Consider the following 21136-nt stretch of genomic DNA (forward strand, 5'->3'; position numbering starts at 1 on the left):
TTTGGAAATATCCAAAATCTCAGAAGCTTAATTTTATTTTTAGAGGTACTGAGTTTAAAGATAACAGAAATCTTGACTCAAAGTTCATATTCTCTAGCTTTTTACCATGTAGTACCCAAGTCTCTTAATGTGTATTGTATATAATTTTATCTTCTTTGGTTATAGTTTTTTATGCTCTATCTGGTATTTACATATGGAATATTTAATGATTCCTAAATGTAGTTTATATGGTGTTTACATAAAGTTTCTTCACTATAAGGGACTGCTCCCAACTGGATTAACATACTGATTTAGTTACACTTATTACTATTACCTTTATTTTTTGTGTGTTAGACCTTGACTAATTCATGATGAACTCTTCTTAAATGTAAAGTGTAGCTGTAGGAATTCTGTAACTTCAAAGAGAATGATTTTTTAAATGGTCCAAATATTGTATATTAAGTGCATTTTGCTCAGAGGAAGGCAACAGAGCCCACCTCTGATAGTTTGATTATTTATTTTCCATTGATTTTTAGAGAGAGTGGAAGGCAGGGAGGGAGTGGAGGAGAGAGAGCGAGTGAGAGAAACATCAATGTAAGAGAGAGACATTGATTGGTTGCCTCCCACATGCACCCCAACTGGGCTGGGGATCAGGGATCAAACCTGCACCCAGGTATGTGCCCTTATTGGGAATCAAACCTGAGACCCATTGGTGTGCAGGTTGGCACTCTAACCACTGGGAAATACTGGCTAGGGCCAGTTTGATTATTTTTAACAGAGGCTTAGGCACTTGAAAGGATTATAGTAACCTTACAATTGAATTTATGCTGCAAATTTGTATTTTGTAGGAAGTAAAAGCTCATAAGATGATACTAACACAGGCTTCCATAGAATGACAACAATTTGATTATAAATCCAACTGGCAAGTGGGTTAGTTGATCACTGTTAACTCAGAAATACTTTAATTTTAAAGAGCCAGGATAAAGTATTTTATTTAATTGATTTTTTTTCCTCTTCTAGGAAATATAATAGCAGCCATGATAGAAGACAAAGGGCCAAGAGTGACCGACTACTTTGTCGTGGCAGGTCTCACTGATACATCTACTCTATTGGATCAAGAAATAAATCGTTTAGATACTAAGTCAACTGGACCTAAAGCTCCAATTATAGACATTGCAGTTATTAACAAATCAGCTGGGGAAACAGTACCTGAAGGTTATACTTGTGTTGAAGCCACTCCATCAGCTCTCCAAGCAAACTTGAACTATGGAAGTCTGAAAAGCCCAGAACTTTTCCTCTGTTATAAAAGAGGAAGAGATAAACCACCCCTTACCGACATTGGGTAACATGACTTATTTTCTTTTGCTATAATGAAGGGAAAAATTTTTATTTAAGGTGCATGGGAATAGGAATTTGAAGTCCTTGATAGTTCTATTATTTGTTACTTCAGGTTCAAGTATTATATTACATATCTCTGTCCACCCTTACTGAATTTCTTTGCATTGTATTTAAATCATTAGATCAATTCCTTTCAAAAGTTTTGAAATGAAGGCATAGAGCCTGAAATTTGATTCCATTTCTGTTTTACTTATCAGATAAGGTTATTAATTAAACATAAAAGAACAAGAAGGTACAATAAAAGAGTATTTTTTTTTAAAGGAGCTACTTGGGTTATGTGATGGTTTTTTTCAAAGCCCTGAACTTATTTAACAAAGGAGTATTCCTGTTTTAAAAAATATAATTGTGCTTTGTGGTTTTTAATACCACAAGGTGGGTATTTACAGTTTAGAAGGAGAATAGTTGTTATGAGATAGTTACTATCTGATCCACAGCTAATGAACAGTTTTCTCTGCAAAAGCATTTTATCCAAATATATTTTTAGGATAGCTATAATATTTTTTCATATATATATGTCATGTATTACACTGTTATGTTTAATACAATTACCATCAGTTAGTAAAAACATAGGTACTTGAGTATCTTGGAAAGTATTTAGGATCAGCTTGTCCCTTTATACAAAAATTCTGTTGGCATTTTGATGGGGATGGCATTTAATCTGTAGATCTATTTGGAGAGTATTGCCATCTTGAACCCTGCAAGTTTGCTGAATCTATTGGCTCTAATAGCTTTCATTTGGATTTTTAAAAATGATAGGATCAAGTCCTCTGCAAACAGAGATGATTTTCTATTTCTTCCTTTGCAATTTGCTTTATTTGCCCCCCTTGTTTTATTGCTCTGGCTAAAACTTAGAGCACAACGTTGAACAGCAGTGGTGAAAGCAGGCATCCTTGTCTTATTCCTGATGTTATGTGGAAAACTTTCAATCTTTCACCATTGAATATGATGTGAGCTGTGGTTTTTCATAAATGCCATTTATTATGTTAAGGAAGGTTCCCTTTACTTTGGTTTTTATGAGAGAGTTTTATCATGAAAATGTGTTGGATTTTGCAAAATGCCTTTTCTTTGTTAATTAAGATGATCATGTGGATTTTTCCTTCATTCTATTAATTTGATGTATTACATCAATTGATTTTCTTATGTTGAAGCTCTCTCTTTTAATGTAACTATAATACTAAATCTCAAAAAATTATTAATTACTTAGTATCATCATGTACAAATTTCCCTGATTATTCCATGAATTATTTTTGTTTTGTTTTTAATATATTTTTATTGATTTCAGAGAGAGAGAGAGAGAGAGAGAGAGAGAAACATCAATGATGAGAGAGAATCATCGATCAGTTGCCTCCTGTATGCCTCTTACTGGGGACCAAGCCCGTAACCTGGGCATGTGCCCTGACCAGGAATTGAACTGTGACCTCCTGGTTCATAGGTCTACGCTCAACCACTGAGCCACGCAGGCCTGGCCTAAGGACCTCATTATGTTTAAATTTCAAAAGCTAAAAGATTGTCCTTTCAGCAGCACCCTTTCAACTCCTTTAGTATCCACCCTGTTTAGCCTCCATCATTTTCCTTCAAGTCAGTGCAATTAGAATGGTAGTCATACAACTTTATAGGATCATTGGTTACAGGAGCCAGGTTAGAAAGGGTTGAGAAATGATTGGCACTTGGAGTAATAGAGGCTTCTTTTTGAAAGCTTGACTTTAAGGAAAAGAGAAGATAGTTATGGATCTTGCTATTCAAGGTGTATTGTCCATAGGGCCTGTGAGCATGTTAGATATTCAGAATCTTAGGCACTACCCAGATTTACTGAATCAGAATCTGTACTTTAACAAAATCCTCAGAAGCAGTGCTTTAGGACACCTGAGGGGTGAGGGGATGCAGAGTCAAGGGCTGTTTTTTAACCTTTCTCCCAGGGGATAAATAACTTTGAACATCTTTATATTGAAGGAAAGAACCAATTGAGAAGGAAGAGCTGATATATAGTAGTAAGAGATAGTATTTGACAGAACAAAATTATGAAACAGATTAAAGGGGTAATAGTAGCAGCATAGATGACTGGATTAGCCTTTAATGGGAGGGGCTTTTCCGTTGAGAAGGGAAAAGGAGGTTAAAATGAGTGTGAACACCAATTATTGATTGAGGTGGAGTCGTTCTGGACATGTAATAGATTTACTCTCAGTTTTTAACAATTTTCTCTATGGGTTGTGTTAAGAACATAGGTAATATATAAAGAAGGATGGCTATAGAATAAAATTTTGATAATATCCATGTCAGTTGAAGGAAAACCAGGCAGGGACTTAGGTTCTAGCCCTCACTGTTCCCTCTGTTAGCCATTCTTTAAAGGCCATCTTTTCACATCCCCCCACCCCTCACTCTACAGTCATAATAGAAAGGATGCGAATCTCTAAAAGATTGTTGTTGCTTGTGGTTCAGTGGCACAACTTAAAAATAAAATGATAACTTAGATAATTATACTTAGATGTTTTCAGGTTGCAAGTAGCTATACACATCTTGCAGTTCCCTAAGGCATCTAATTTCTTTTTATTTTTTTAATATTTAAGGAACCATATCCTTTTTTTCTTTTTAAAAAATATATTTGTTTTCATTGATTTCAGAGAGAAAGGGAGAGAGATAGATAGAAACATCAATGATGAGAGAGAATCATTGATTGGCTGCCTCCTGCACACCCCCTACGGGAAATCGAGCCTGCAACCAGGGCATGTGCCTTGGGCAGGAATTGAACCTGGGACCCTTTAGTCTGCAGGCTGACGCTCTATCCACTGAGCCAAACTGTCTAGGGCAAGGCATCTAATTTCTGTTACAGTATTTTACTGATTGAGGTTTATTAGAGTGTATGGTTGTCTTTTAGCTAATCATGATGGTAAATATTTCTCTCCAGATCAAATAATTGTTAATATCTGGTGACCTAAATGTTTTAACCTGTTCTGTCCCCCCGACCCCCCTCGCCCCTTAAGCACCTTGGTGAGGTTTGGAAAACCTATTAGCCACTATAAGACAAGCACCTACCTCATTTAAATATGAAACACTGTTGTCTAATTGTTGACCTTTTTGACTGATTTATAAACTGAGATAAGATATTCACAAAAATAATACATTTTTTCCTGAAAGTATGTTAAGTTAAAATAAGATTTAACATTCTCTCATAATGTTAAATACTCTATAAAGTATAATTTAATAGGATAATATATTCTCTTTTTTAAATTATTCTTATTCTGCAGTTCATTTTAAAAAAATACATATTTATTTATTTCAGAGAGGAAGGGAGAAGGAGAGAAAGATAGAAACATCAATGATGAGAGAGAACCATTGACCGATTGCCTCCTGCATGCCCCACACTGGGGATTGAGCTTGCAACCTAGGCATGTGCCCTTGACTTGAATCGAACCTGGGACCCTTCAGTCCACAGGCTGATGCTCTTTCCACTGAAAACTGGCTAGGGCAGGATAATATATTCTTACTAGTAGCCCTGCGCATGAATCCGTGCGCCAGTAGCCCTCTGCGGGGCCTGGCTGCTCTGCGTCCATGGCCCAGAGGCCCTCCGCGGCCGGGGTGAAACGCTTGCCTTGTCGCCGCGGCAACAAAGCAAGTATTCCGCCAGGCCGCTCACGCGGCCCGCTCTCAGTGGCCGCTCCCTCAGGACTAAGGGACTCCGGTGTGACTGAGAGGACTGGATGCCACCATCTTTGTGATGGAGTGATGGTTAATTTGCATATTACCCTTTTATCAGCTAGGATATGTCAGATATGTTAAGATAAAGAATCAGACTACTATCCAAAGTTCTTCTCCACTGATTAGATTCATTGACTTTTAAATGAATATTTTTCTCCAGCATTTTTTATTTTGTGTTCGAACATGCAGAAAAGGTAATAGAAGTTAAGTTTTGAAATGGGGGAGTACGAGTCTTCCATATTTGTCCCGCTTCCCTCCCAGATTGCTTTGGCTGTATGGGTTCCCTTCCATTCCCATTTGAACTTGGACACATTGCTAATTTCTACATAAAAAGGCATCTAGGACTTATATAGGAACTGTGTTGACTCTGTAGATCTGTTTGGGAAATATTTTTATGATACAATAATAATTTAAAAATCTTTACCATATTAAGTTGCTGATTCATGACCTCATGAGGAGATATATTTTTATTTATTAACTCATCCAATAAATAAAGGAGTTTTAAGGGTAAAATTTTGATAGGAATTATGAAGGAAAATTTTGTGAAAATATGTGAAGACTTGTTCTCTAGGAATTGACCTGAGCATGTTTGCAGTGTTGCCCTTTTCTTGCTTCATATGCTTCTTGTAATAAGCAATAAAAAAAATCTAGTTATTTGATCCTATTTATACTGCTAGCTGTTGAAAAATAGTAAAGAGATAATTCCCAAAGTAATAATTTTAGTTTTGGTTTGCAATTAAGATTTGGGAAACAATAGAAGAGACCAATTATTTTTTCCAAAATTAAAACCAGCATTAAACTGAACTTTATTTACTTTTCTATTCCTCTCCTCCCTGTCATGCAGAGTTCTATATGAAGGAAAAGAAAGGCTTATTTCAGGATGTGAAGTGATCCAAGCCACACCCTATGGTCGCTGTGCCAATGTCAATAATAGTTCACCTACTTCACAAAGAATCTTTATCACTTATCGAAGGGCTTCTCCAGTTCGGCCCCAGAATTCCTTGGCTGTAACTGATATCTGTGTTATTGTAACCAGTAAAGGAGAAACCCCTCCTCATACTTTCTGCAAAGTTGACAAAAACTTAAATTGTGGATTGGTAAGAATAAAGTTTCATATTTTAAAAAAAGGATAATTTTTGGATTCCCATTGATTATTGGGCATATAATTTACTCTCAGTTTATATTTTCATGATTTTTAGCTTTCTAATTTTTATGATACATAATAATTTAAAAATCTTTAGTATCTGATGTTTTAGAATAATTTATTCAGAAAATAGATACTTAAAGCCAGGATTTTTTTTTGGGTGGGTGGGGGGCACATGCTAATGTTGCTTTTGTTATGCTAATTAGAGGTTTAATTAGCTTTTGGGTTTCAGTGGTGTGTGGTTTTTTGTGTGTGTTTTTTTTTTTAAGGACAACTGCAGGGAGTCTGGATGAGGATTTTCTTATATGTATTTATTTTAAACTAGAGGCCTGGTACATGAAATTCGTGCACGGTTAGGGTCCCTAGGCCTGGTCGGCCATCAGGGCTGATCGGAGCCTTCAGGCTACTGGCCAGGGCCTTCCTTCGTTCCACGCCGCCCCCTGGTGGTCAGCGCACCTCATAGCAAGCGATCAAACTCCCAGTCTCCTGGTCAAATCCCGAGGGGACAGTTTGCATATTAACCTTTTATATAGAGTGATATTTACAAAGTTATTTTTTTAAAAACACTTTTATTGGTTTCAGAGTGGAAGGGAGAGATACATTGATGGGTTACCTCCTGCGTACCCCCTACTGGGGGATTGAGCCCTTAATCCAGGCATGTGCCCTGACTGGAAATTGTACTGTTGACCTCCTGGTTCATAGGTTGAGGCTAAACAAACCACTGGGCCACACCAGCCAGGCTTTACATATATATATTTTTTAAACAAATTTATTCTTTTTTAATCCTCACCCAAGGATATTTTCCCATTGATTTTTAGAGAGAGTGGAAGAGAGAGGGAAAGACAGAAATATTGATGTGAGAGAAACATTGATTGGTTGCCTCTGGCACGTGCCCCGACCAGGGCCCAGGCCAGGGAGGAGCCTGCAGTCGAGGTATGTGCCCTTGACCAGAATTGAACTCAGGACCCTTGCGTGCACAGGCCAACGCTCTATGCACTAAGCCCATATATACTTATTTTTTAAAAGCGTTCTAATGAAGAAGAAAATTGAACATATACATTTGATTTATAGTTTTATAAGACTAAAGTTTACTATTTACTATTGGATCAGATTTATTTTGAAAAGTATGTTTATATCAAACTAATATTAGCTTAAATGTGGTATAGGTAGAGAGGTCTGATGCATCTATGGTTATTAGGACCCGTTTGCCTCTGGAGGTAATGACTTATAGCACCCCAGTGACCCCAATCTTTCCTCGTTTGGACTCTGGTGTCCACTCTAGTTTTTTCTGTCTCTTTCAAATATAGGTAGTTCTGGATTACTACAGAATTCTGAACTTTTTTTAAAAAAATATATTTTATTGATTTTTTACAGAGAGGAAGGGAGAGGGATAAAGAATTAGAAACATCCATGAGAGAGAAACCCTTTAGTCCACAGGCCGACGCTCTAGCCACTGAGCCAAACTGGTCAGGGCAGAATTCTGAACTTTTTGAAACTGTCTTCAAGTCAGTTCAATATTGGTGGCAATGATATTTTACTCTTTTCTTCTAGTGTTCTCAACTTCATGTTTTGCTGTTATTTTATACTATACTAGAGGCCCGATGCACAAAATTCGTGCAAGAGTAGGCCTTCCTTCCCTCGGCTGCCAGCACCGGCTTCCCTCCAGCACCTGGGACCCGGGCTTCCCTCGCAACCCCAGCTTCATCCGGAAGGTCATCCGGAAGGACATCTGGTCTAATTAGCGTATTACACTTTTATTATAGATCGTCTGTTTTGATAAACATATGCTTTAAACAGACTCCCTGAATAAATAATCAGAATCTTTAAAAGATATTCAACAAAATGAAATTTTTTTCTATCTTGTCTTTTTTAAAACCTAATTTATATTTTACAGTGGGGTTCCAGTGTGTTTCTGTGTTATAAGAAGTCTGTACCTGCTTCTAATTCAATAGCGTATAAAGCTGGTAAGTAAACTTAAAAAAATTATCTCTATTACTGTAGTTATTGTTGCACATTAATATTTGGTTAGGAAAGGCAGTATATGCTCCCTTATGTAGTTTGTGGAATTGACCTATTCATAAATGGAATTACCTGTAATTTTAGCATGTAAAGGCCTAACTTTTCTTAAATACATTACACATTATAAGATATATTAATATTGTCTCCCCAAAAGTGTTGTTAATTAAATAGAAACTTTCATCTCAAGCAGGCATTTGTGGAATAAACATGCAAGTGTTTAGTCTGTACTAATAGATTTAACAGTTCAGTGGAAAAGTGCTTACTCTCTGATCTTTTATATTTTGGCAATCAGAAAGGTGTCAAATTGCATCTTTACTTCTTATATTTCCTTCTCTTATCTCTTTGTGTCTGATTTGAAACCACATGTTACTTGCCATGAAAGGTGGACTTGCTTCCTTTCTCCCTTGTTGCAAAGAATCAGCTATATGGAGGACAGGAGGGCCTGAGAAACTTTTCTGCCATGAAGTGTTTGAGAAATCTATCGCCACATTCTTACTGCACAGTAAAGTGTCAAGGGCTGTAAAGATTTAAGTGTGACCTCTTCATCCCGCTGGTATGGTGGGATAAAAACTGAAAATACAGGTATGCTCCAGTTGTAAATAGAAGAGAAATACTGGAATACTTCTTTGTGAAAATAAGCAGTATCAAATACATTTTGATCATGCACAATATTTTTAAGTTTTACTTCAAAGAAATTAGGCAAATTTATATCTGAAAAATGTTGATTTTCCTCATAAAGACATATTAATGAATTAAACTATTTAATTTATAATATAATGATTACAAATTCAGTATCATTTAAAAATGTGATACTGTTAACATTGCTGTAATGTGTTGATTGTGTGTGATTTTCTTAAAAAAATATTTTTTTGGTGGGGAGAGAGTGTCACTTTAAAAAATCTTACAGAAACAAGCGTGAAAGTATTCAGGTATTTTATATAAGACATGTATTTTAAAATACAGAGTTTTGAAGATTAAATTTGCACTCAAAAATCTGCTACTGATTTTCAAGTGTTTATCTTGGATGTGGTCTGCTAGAGGCTAACGAACTAATGACATGTAGCTACTTGGTTATGAAGGGCCTATGTTATGCTTCTCAGAATTCCCCCTCCTATTCCTACTTCCTTGGTCTCACATACTCTGTACTCAGTCACAAAGGGTTTCTATCTCATTTACTTTTCATGTTGCATGCCTTTTATACTGCTTCTCTCTCAAGATGAGTTTAGGGACTCTGATAATTTCTGTTTCCTTGGCATTCTTTCATAATACTTGTTCCTTCCCTGAATTTTTTATAGAAGACTAACTGAAATAGTTGGTAAATATTCCTGTGTGTTTCTTACCATTCCTATAAGGTGTTGGGAGTATGTAGAAGAAAATGCATTAAGATTTGTGATCCTATAGAGTTTTAACTAGTATATTTAGTATATTTTATGAACTAAAAGTCCATAGTTCAAAAAGTAAAGGGTAAATTTGTTAAATTAGTAAAATTTCTGATATGGCAAGAGAAAAGTTGATTTTGAAATTTCACACAAATATTTCCATGAAGTTTTCTCTTAAAATATCCTAATAATATAACACATATACTTTATGGAAAAGTAACTATTTAGAAAAATTTATCATTGTCTCCTTTCTCCAAAAGGTTTAATTTTTAGATATCCGGAAGATGATTATGAGTCATTTCCACTCTCAGAATCTGTACCTCTCTTCTGCCTTCCTATGGGAGCTACTATTGAATGTTGGGATCCCCAAACCAAATACCCACTTCCAGTTTTTTCAACTTTTGTCCTGACAGGTTCTTCTGCTGAAAAGGTATAGTTTTTTTCTCTTTTATTTGACCTATTTTGTTCATATTTTAATCCTATTAAGTGATTAATATGACCTAACTTAAAAAAAATGTTTTTATTGATTTTTAGAGAGAGAAAGGGGAAGGGATATAGAGAGGAAAATATTGATGAGAAACATCATTGATTGGCTGCCTCCTGCACGCCTCCTGGGGATTGAGCTGTAACCTGGACATGTGCCCTGACTGGGAATTGAACCAGTGACCTTTTGGCTCATGGGTTTACACTCAATCACTGAGCCACTCTGGCTGGGCCTAACTTTTATTTGAATGTTAGCATTATTTGGACAGAATACATTTTGGATTAAATTTGTACTGCAGTGAAAGGTGAAAGGTCAACATGAAATTTGGTATCAGGATGTCGATACCCCTGAAGCTTCTACAGAAAGTAATATAAAGTCTTTCTGGAGAGACACCCCAAAAACTCAGGCCTTAAGATGAGATTATAACCCAGCAGGTGTGGCTCAGTGGTTGAGTGCGGACATATGAACCAGGAGGTCACTGTTCGATTCCCAATCAGGACACCAGCCTGGTTGCTGACAGTCTCTAGTAGGAGGCGTGCAGGAGGCAGCTGATTAATGATTTTCTCTCATCATTGATGTTTCTGTCTCTCTCCCTTTTCCTTTTCCCCTGAAATCAATAAAAAAAGATATTTTAAATAGATAAATAAAATAAAATGAGACTATAATAAAAGCTAGAAGATGTAGGAAGAATCAACAAGACTCGTAATACAAAGCTGGATTAGATCTTTTAGGATACTGAAATGAAAGAATAGCAATATGAAGGATATTATAGATTGAATATATAATTGAAATGATTCAAGATCCCTAAAAGAGGGGCTCAAAGCATCAAAGAAAGATCAGGATATTTTGAAAACTGAATAGACAGTTTAGAAAAGAATCAAATGTGTAGGAATAAAAAGTAGTTCTTAAAATTGAAGTCAATGAGTAGTTTAAACAACAGAGAAGACATACATGAAAGGAGAATTAATGAAGTGGAAGATATGTTACTTCAAATGTAGTACAGAAAAAACATAAAGCATAAAAGAAGTTTAAGTATGTACAGGATAGAATCAGAACAACCAATAGACATTTAATGACGTCTAGAAGGAGAGATCAGAAAAGGGAGAGGCAGCATGTAAAGAGCTAATGGTTGGTTGAGAGTTTTCCAGGCTTGATGAACAATTGAGTCTAGACTCAAGATACGCTCGGAACCTTCAGTAGAAAAAAAGTAAAAATAAAAAATCACCTCTATTCGTATAGGGAACATCAGAACACAAATCAACAGAAAGAAGAGACATTTACTTTCAAAGAAACAACTATTAGATTGGCTAATTTCTCAACAACAAGGATCCGAAGAAAAATAATATATTAAAATGGAGGGAGTAAGCAAAGATAGTTTAAAAGCATGCAGAAAGCACTAGCCATAAGAGAGAAGATGAATAATAGACCTCATTGGAGTTAAGAATATTTATTCATTCAGAGATATCAGTAAGAAAGTGAACAAGCAGGCCCAAGCTGAGAGAAAATAATGCGCAATATATGTTTTCAGAATGGGTCTTACATCAAGTAAATGTAGAACTTCTACATTATCAGCAAGGAAAAGAAGCAACCCTGTGGCCCAGCTATTACACTCCTGAGCATATCCCAAGAGATGTGAATGTATACATTTTCCAAAAACAAGTACATGCTTTATTTGTAATAGAAAAAAATTGAAAAGATCTATAAACAGTAATAATGACATAGAATGATAATTTAAAATAAAAAAGGTATCCGGAATAAATATTATTTTGAAAATAAAACTGCAGATGTAGTAGAAACTTAAAAATTTCTTAGGAAATTTGATAAAATAGGCAATTTTATTGAAAATTATAACTAACCAAAGCTGACTCTTGTGGCTCAAACAAAATACATTGGCAGCCTCATTCTACAAGTTTGCAACCTCTGTATTAAAGATAATGAAGGTTAAAATCAACTGTAGTATCTGAAATATAGTGAAATACTCACTGAATGAAGGCCATATATTAACTGTATTGCTTACAACTAAGCTAACTTTTTAACTTAATAATCATTTAACGATTCTGTTATTTGAAAGCAGTAAATAAAATGAACATTTTAAGATCTTCAAACACTTGAGTTACCAAATTTGACAAGTAGAGAACAACAAAGCCTCATTGAGATGCTTGTTAAAAAACCTCTGCGATCAGTTTGAAATAATTGTATCTGCGAGTGTTGTATCTATAAAGACAAGGGTTGCCCTAGCCGGTTTGGCTCAGTGGATGGAGCATTGACCTGTGGACTCAAGGGTCCTGGGTTTGATTCCGGTCAAGGGCACATACCCCGGTTGTGGGCTAGATCCCCAGTAGGGGGCATGCAGGAATCTCTCCCATCATTGGTGTTTCTCTCTCCCTCTCCCTTTGTCTCTGAAATCAATAAAAATATATTTTTTAAGAAAAGGACAAGGGTTAATATGATATATATTACTAAGTAGTCATACGATTTATGTAAGTATTACTCTCTGGTTTGAGAACTTTTTCATCACCCTAAACAGAAGCTTTCCTCACCTCACCCCAAGTCCCTGGTAACCTCTATTCTACTTTTTGTCTTTACGAATTTGCCTGTTCAATTAGCTCATATACATGGAATAATAAAATATTTTGTGTCTGGCTCATTTCACTTAGCATAGTATTTTCAGGGTTCATCTATGTTGCTGTAGCTATCAGAATTTTGTTTATTTTTAAGGACGAATAACATTCCATCGCATGTATATAACTGTATTTTGTTTATCCATTCATCTGTTGGTGGAGATTTGGGTTGTTTCCACCTTTTGGCTGTTGTGAATATTGCTCTATGAACATTGGTGTACAAATATCTGTTTGAGTTCCTCTTTTGAATTCTTTTGGGTATATAGGTTTCCCCTACTCTCCAAAAGTAGAGCATTCCTATGAAATCTTTTGCAGGCCAAAATGATGTAAAGTGAAGAAACAATTACCATTAATTTATATAGAAAAAATTCTGAGCATTCCCAAATCCCCCAAATAACCTATCAAACCTTACCAAATAACACATAAAACCTAAAGCAACACTAACATATAGTAAAAGCAGGATGACATGATAAATACGCACCATGCTTTGTACACCCATCAATCCACTCAAATAATAGACTTTCCATTGTATCCATTCCTGGATGCCAACTAAAGGAGTCCACTTTGCTACTAACAGAACCAATAGTAACTTTGGCAGCTTTCAGATTTCTTTCTCTCTTTGTGTAAATAGTACAAATGGACTAGGCAAGTTCAACACACGTAGGATGTCTAGTTCACAATCAAAACGCTTAATCATGCCATTTTATGCTAAGCATAATACCCTTATGGGCTCTCTTAGGCTTTTCTGATACCTTAGGACACATCTTGCAAACAGAAGCACAAAATAAGTCGAAATAAAGCACAGATACTCACAGATACAGTTCAAAGTGTGGGGGCTTGATGTGGAGATGATGAGTGTGGTTCCCCAGGAAGGAGCTTGGTGATACTATTCTCACTGCAGGGGTGCGTACTGCTTCTGTATTGCTGGCTGCCAAACAAATGCCGAATGCTATTTTTTTTTTCTGAATGCTATTTTTGCTTTTTGCCTTCTTTCATAAAAGTGAAAATCCTCTTTGTATTAATTCTGTTAGTGTAAACAGGTGCTAATATAGGTCTTTTATAAAAGAGAAGTGGCATAATGTGAACTTTCAAAAAGCAGGGAATACTGTGTACCTAAGAGTGGAATTGCTGTGTCATCCGGTTATTCTTTTTTGTTTGTTTTTTTTTTGCTTATTTTTTATTTAACTTTTGGAGGCACTGCCAAACTGTTTTCAGCAGCAGCCACACCATTTTATATTCCCATCAGCAATGTCAAGATATTTCTTTTCATTTATCTGTCATGCATTCTAAGCAAATATTTCTGTGGAATAAGAGAAAAGGAGAAATTAATTTTTAACAACCCTGAAATCTTATAATGGAATTCTATTGCTCTGTAGGTATATGGAGCTGCCATCCAGTTTTATGAGCCTTACTCTTGGGAACTTCTAACAGAGAAACAGCTTATGCAGCTGGGCCTATTGACACCTGTGGAGAGAAAAATGGTCTCAAAATCCATCAATTCAAACAAATGCATTTGTTTACTGTCACACTGGCCTTTTTTTGAAGCTTTTAGAAAATTTCTCATGTTTATCTACAAACTTTCTGTGTCTGGACCACATCCTCTTCCCATTGAAAAGTATGTATAATGATGAAAGAGATGTCTGCTGTAAAAACTGTGTGTGTGTGTGTGTAGATATATATTTATTTCATTCTTTACCTGACTTTAAGCAGCAAAGTTGGAAGGGGAGTCACAGTCACCCTATTTTTTACTTGCTCCGTATTTATTTGAGTCATTGACTGAATTTAAAATTGAGGAGTGGAGGGTGAGGATGACCAAATTTTCTTTTGAGAATTCAGCTGAGGAAGAAACTTACATACATTGTACTGTGTGTTCTTCCTATTCATTTTCTAATAACCAAGAGAAAAGTAGCTGTTGATATACACATATATACACACTTAGTCATACCAGTGGCCATTCCAAAGTCTAACTGTAAAACATCTCTAAGCTTATTTAGAAATTTATGTTAAAAGTAAGGTTTTTGGTTTTAGCGTTGGCAGAATTCTACATGTTTTCCCTTTTATTTAGAATTCCCTTTGTCATGGAAATCTTTTGTGAGTAAGAAAGATATACGTGGAGCCTCTGTCTTTTGAAAGCCATGTCTTTTCTGACTTCTAGTGGCACATTGACCTTTGCTTATTATAGTAAATAATTTATGTATCCTACTAACAAACCAAGAGGTGTCAAGAGCTTGGTGGAAATCTATTATATATACGCGTAGACATAGATTTTTGTTACAATTTGAAAATTTTTCCATTATAGCAGATAGAGTACCATCAAAATGTACTAGTTTAGTGGATAAGTTGGGAGTAAAGTACTGTGCATAAACTTATCACACCTTGGTATAGAAATATGGTTTCAACTTTCAGATTGTACTCGTGGAATGATAATCTAATGATTCATAATTCTAGATTTAACTTTCAACCTTCAGATTATCTTAAAATAGTTTGAATGAAAATTTAATGTGAGTGAAAATATAGCAATCTTTTGAAAAATTAAGTTTTCATGAATAGTTTTTGAAAATAAAATCCATGTAATGTTTTATCAGTTGGAGTAATACTTTGCATTTTAGTGGCCTCTAAGATCTTAAAACTTTGGAGAAATGTAAGAAGCATTATTTTTAGGTGGGAAAACAGAGAGGGTAAGTGGTTTGTCCCAAGTTATAGTAAAATAGTTATATTACATTTATATTTAATTAATATTTAATTATTAAGATTAAATTCTATATTAGTTTTAATTTTTTATATCAGTTAGTTGGTTCCCATACTGGCACTGATAATCAGGGCAATATAAATTTGCTTCTTTCATGAAAATCATATTCATGTTACTCTTATTTTTCTGGCAATAATAGAGGGTAATGTGGACTTTAAATCAAGAAATACGTTGTGCATTTCAGAAGTAGTAGGATGAGTACATTTATTTACACTAAATTTATTTAGTTAGGATAAGTTTTAGGTAAGTGGCTTTGTCATATTTGGGAAGATATATAATGATATTTAAGATTTAAAAAAAATCTATGAAGCATTTTAGCAAAGTAATTATGACTTTTATTTCCAATTTTTTTCCAGGCACATTTCACATTTTATGCAAAATATCCCCTTTCCTTCACCACAAAGACCAAGAATCCTTGTACAGGTAATCAAAAAAGAGTATATTTGAGTGGAGCCCTGGATATGTTCATTATCGTCATTGCAGAGTGGGTGTACTGTGGCTCTTTGGGTTTGAGATGGAGTAGTATGCATTCATAAAGTCTTTGAATTTCCAGTATTTTATATCTTTACTAAACATCCTTTGTACTGTTTTTTTTTTAAATTTTGGGTGTACAGAATTGGAATAATTTTAATTACTGATTCATGACATTATCAACATTGGTTCATGTATAGATTTGATGTAGCTGATTTTCATAACTTAAAACCCAGAATTATGGGCATGTTTTTAATATGGGAGTGACTGATATTAAATATGAAATGAGTTAAGGTTGGAAAGTAAAAGTGAAATAGTCTATAATAGTGCTCTTCAAACTATCTATGTTAAAGGACTATGTTTTTTGAAATTTCCAATCTGTGGCAGACCTACATAAGAATACAGCTTGTGACATATGGAACTTACTATGTGAGATCTGTATAGATATGAACAAGTCTATAACCTGTTCAAAGACATAAGTTCACTGATCGTGATATTGGATGTGTGGGCAGTGTCAGATTGCCATAAAAATTTCTTAATGGCTTGCTCTCCATTTATATATTATCTCTTCCTGGACCCATAACGGTTTGCAAATTGGCACTTTGAGCAGCACTGATCTATAGAGGCAAGCAATTAAAAAAGTTTTTCTAAGATGTTATCAATATTATATGTGATATGATAGCATTAAGTCAGATATTAATCTTGAATGTACTTGTATTAATAAGTTTTAAGTAACTTCCAACTGCTTACCAGCATGTAAATTTGAGGCTTTTAAAAAGCAATTATTTCATAATTTTAAGGTAATTACATTTTCACTAATTAACTGAATCAAAATTCAATTGAGTTAACAATTTGGTTAAAAAGAACTACTACAGTACTTCTGAGTAAATACAGCTATTGTTTTATATCTTAGTACATGTTTCCACAACTGTTGTTTTAGTCTGCACAGGAAAGTGTTTTCCATTTTATCCATGATCTAAATGTTTAGGTTTCAAAGTTGGCTTGGTTAATTTATCTATTTATCTTTTTGTTTTTTTTTTTAAGCTATCAGTCCATGATGCGCTAATATTATCGCAGCCAGTTTCCACACCTTTACCATTAAGGTAACTAATGCTATCTAAAAGAATATATTTGTTCATTTGGAGCAGAATGCTTTAAAACATTTTAAGGGTTAGGATAAGAAAGTGCTATTTTTTCAAACTATGTAAGGATAGCTGTAATGTTTCTAACTTTGATAGCTTGATGAATGGTGGGGCCATTTAAAAAATAGAATACTTGCCCTAACCGGTTTGGCTCAGTGGATAGAGCGTCGGCCTGCGGACTGAAGGGTCCCAGGTTCGATTCCGGTCAAGGGCATGTACCTTGGTTGCGGTCACATCCCCAGGAGGGGGTGTGCAAGAGGCAGCTGATCGATGTTTCTCTCTCATCGATGTTTCTAACTCTCTATCCCTCTCCCTTCCTCTCTGTAAAAAATCAATAAAATATATTTTAAAAAAAATAGAATACTTAAGAGAGTTGCAAGATTAGATGTAAGGAATACCTTCCTTTTCTTCTCATCTCCCCTCCCCATATTCAGTTCATAACTGCATGTTCAAGATGAACTGATTGTAACCTCCTGAAATGTCTTAAATCTATTAGCTTCTCTTCATCTGCATCACTTGTCTAGGCTAGCATGATCTTTCACCTGGACCGCTTAAGTACCTATTAATTGATTGTCTTTGTTTCCCCTCCCCCCCCTTTAGTTCTTTACTCATACTGCAGCCACTGTATTCTTTCGTGAATGCAAACATAATTGTGTTATTTTTATTTTGGCATAATCTCTTGCTATTTTCATCCCTTCCCTTACTATGTTTTAGTGACAATAGATTTATTTCAATTTCTTGAATCTGACAAGCCTTTGTATATGTTCTTCCCTCCCAACCCCCAAACCCCTATCTCCATTCTTTTGAGTCTGTTCATATGGTTCATCTTCAGGAATATATTTCCTGATAAATACCCCTTTGTTACCAAGGGATGAATTTGAATCATTCTGTTAAACTATTTCATTAGATTTGCTACTTTTCAGTGATAACTAAATCAGAATTTGAAGTTAACACTAGATTCTAACTCTGTTAATATATAGGAAATAATTTAATAAGCATATCTTAACATGTTTTAGCAAAATAGTTCATAATCATCTCTTTTTCTCTCTTTTTCTAGTGGAGCCAACTTTAGCACCTTGTTAATGAATCTGGGTCCTGAGAATTGTGCAACATTGCTGCTCTTTGTTTTACTTGAGAGTAAGATTCTGCTGCATTCTCTGAGGCCAGCTGTGTTGACTGGAGTAGCTGAAGCTGTTGTAGCTGTAAGTATAGTATTTTTCCTTTTAGCACAGAATTATTGACAGAATTTTTATTCTGAAGATAAAGTTTCTTTAACGAAAGCAACTTTGGAATTACCAGTATAAGTCTAACATAAAAATAATAGTTTGGCAAAGAGAAATTTTCTCAATTTGAGAGAAACTTTCAAATTCTAATTGTTCATATTCTAGAGTTTTTCAGAGAATCTATGTGATTATATAATAATAAAATTGTGAATGAAACTTACTATATTAAATGAGAGGCTCTGGCCAATTTTAGCTGATCTAATATTAATGGAAATAAATTACACAGCTACCTTCTCCCAATTTAAAAAAAAAAATCTTTATTGTTTAAAGTATTACATGTCTCCTTTTCCCCCCATTAACCTCTCTCTGGCCACTCCCAGCTCCCCAACACAGTGTCTGTGCCCATTGGTTATGCTTATATGCATGCATATAAGTAAGTCATTTGGTTGGTCTCTTAACATGCGCGCCGCCCCCCCCCCCCCCCCCCCCCCCCAGCCTTTCCTCTGAGGTTTGATGGTCTGTTCGATGCTTCTCTGTCTCTGGATCTATTTTTGTTCATTGGCTTATGTTGTTCAACTTTCTTCCAATTTTAACTTTTAATCTTTGTGAGCCATTAACATAGAAAATTCTAAGTGATTTTGAAATAGGATAATGTACAAATGCTTGGTAGCATAGAGTAAGCACTGAATTAATACTTGTTAAATCAACAAATGGAATATATCTCCAAGATCTTAATCTGGTCTGAGAAATGCTTCGAGGACTGAAAACAATGATAACATGTGAGACGATCTATGGGAAGCAAATAACTTCATTATATACATACTAGAAGCCCGTTGCAGGAAGATTCCTGCAAGAATAGGGCTTCGCTCCCATCTCTGCCGCTGCTACCCCCGCCCTTCTCTGCCGCTGCTACCCTGCCCATCTCTGCTGCTTCTCTGCTGCCCGTCTCCGCTACCTCGGCTCTGTTGCTTGGCTTCCTTCTATGGTGTCTTCAGTCTTCCCTCCCAGCTGGTATATGCAAATTAGCCACCATCTTTGTTGATTAATTTGCATATCACGCTGATTAGCCAGTGGGAGGCATAGCGAAGGTATGGTCAATGACCATGTTTGTCTGTTATTAGATAGGATTAATGTTCAAGTTTCCACAGTTGCATGTGAAAGTAAAAGTCATTATAACATGAAAATATTTGTTAATGAACTGACCAATTTTAGCAAGTTCCCACTCAAATATTCTTCCTATAAAACATCCATGCCTCTTTGTCAGAATCTTTGTGGCCCAGTCTCTTGATTAATTTCAGCAGTATAGTTCAAGGACAGGTGGAAAATTGCAACATAAATTAGAAATTTTATGAAAAATGTAAGATTGCATGGAATTTATGTCACTAATGTTGGAGAGCTCCCTGAATTGCATACAGTACCACTGGTAAATGAGGATTTAGCAGTTAAGCAACTTGAAGAAGAGAAAATAGAAAAGAATGGTGACAGGATAAGTTCTTCAAAAGGAAAATGATTTGAATATCAAAGAATATAAAATAATCAATGGAGCTCTGTAGCAAAGATTAATGAAACAAATGAGTATTTTTATAACAGTGACCCTGTTTAAGGTTGTGCTGCATAAGTCAAAGGTGAAGATAAGGGTGTCATATTTTGCTGTCAGATAGCTTTATACCAAAATTTCTTATGTAGTTGCAGGTGAATAGAAGACAGTTTTCACTGAAGGAACTCTGAAGCCCTTATAAGTTTTCTGTGCTAGTGGCTCTATCTCTCTGTCCTCTGATCTCATTTTCTAATACTCTCCCCCTTGATTACTCTGTTCCAGCCACACTGGACTCCTTGCTACCCCTGAAGCATATTCGGCAGGCCCCATACCTTACAGCCTTGAAGCCTTAAAGCTATTCTTTCTCTTTGAAGCCCTCTTCTGGATATCCCTGTGGCTAAATCCCTCCTTCACGTTTTTCAGGTTTCTGTTCAGTTGTCACTTTCTTAAGGAGGCTTACCCTGTTTGCCCTATTTAATAATACCCTTCTGAACTCTAATCTTCTTCACTTGACTTGACTTTTTCATTTTTCTGTAGCGCTTAGCAATTCTGACATGGTCTGTATTTCATTTATTATGTCTTCTGTTTATTTTCTGTCTCTTCCTGCTAGATCAGGAGTTGGCAAGCTATGGTCCAGGAATCAAATCCTGCCTGCCACCTGTTTTTGTAAAATTTTCCTGGGACATAGGCCATTTATTTACATACTACCTATGACTGTTTTCATGCATGAAGACAGTTAAGTATTGTGACAAACAATATGGCTCACAAGTCCTACATTTTCTATCTTTTACAGAAAAAGTTTGCTAACTCTTATGCTAAATTGTATACCTCATGAGGGCAGGGATCTTTGTTTTATTCACTGTTATGCTCCATCATCTAAAACAGTGCTTGGCACTTATTAAGTACTCAGATATTTGGTGAGTAAATAAATGAAGATAAAATCCCATCCTATCTAATAAATCCTATCTAATAAAAGAGTAATATGCAAATTGACCATCGCTCCAACACATAAGATGGCCGCCCCCATGTGGACACAAGATGGCCGGCAGGGGAGGGCAGTTGGGGGTGACCAGGCCGGCAAGGGAGGGCAGTTTGGGGCAATCGGGCCAGCAGGGGAGCAGTTAGGCATCAATCAGGCCGGCAGGGGAGTGGTTAGGGGGTGATCAGGCTGGCAGGCAGAAGCAGTTAGGGGCAATCAGGCAGGCAGGCAGGTGAGCGGTTGGGAGCCAGCGGTCCTGGATTGTGAGAGGGATGTCCAGCTGCCCATTTAGGCCCAATCCTGTACATCCCTCGAGGG

At 35.8% G+C, this 21136-nt stretch overlaps 1 protein-coding gene across 3 annotated transcripts in view; it reads left to right on the forward strand.

Annotated features, from left to right (window-relative positions):
* Positions 1-21136, forward strand: part of DENND4C (DENN domain containing 4C) — a 108282-nt gene that overhangs the window by 22843 nt on the left and 64303 nt on the right. For 2 of the 3 annotated variants that reach the window (XM_070431731.1, XM_070431730.1), the window contains exons 2-9: positions 1000-1321; positions 5915-6167; positions 8109-8178; positions 9873-10042; positions 14094-14332; positions 15823-15889; positions 16982-17040; positions 18137-18281. In XM_070431731.1, the coding sequence (XP_070287832.1) occupies positions 1017-1321; positions 5915-6167; positions 8109-8178; positions 9873-10042; positions 14094-14332; positions 15823-15889; positions 16982-17040; positions 18137-18281 (1308 nt within the window). In that variant the 5' untranslated portion in view covers positions 1000-1016. The remainder of the gene's footprint in view (positions 1-999; positions 1322-5914; positions 6168-8108; positions 8179-9872; positions 10043-14093; positions 14333-15822; positions 15890-16981; positions 17041-18136; positions 18282-21136) is intronic. The other variant, XM_070431732.1, reaches the window with a different exon arrangement.

The sequence above is a fragment of the Myotis yumanensis genome, unplaced genomic scaffold, assembly GCF_028538775.1.
Source record: "Myotis yumanensis isolate MYYU_CA2020_CCGP unplaced genomic scaffold, mMyoYum1.0.hap1 SCAF_12, whole genome shotgun sequence".
NCBI lineage: Eukaryota > Metazoa > Chordata > Mammalia > Chiroptera > Vespertilionidae > Myotis > Myotis yumanensis.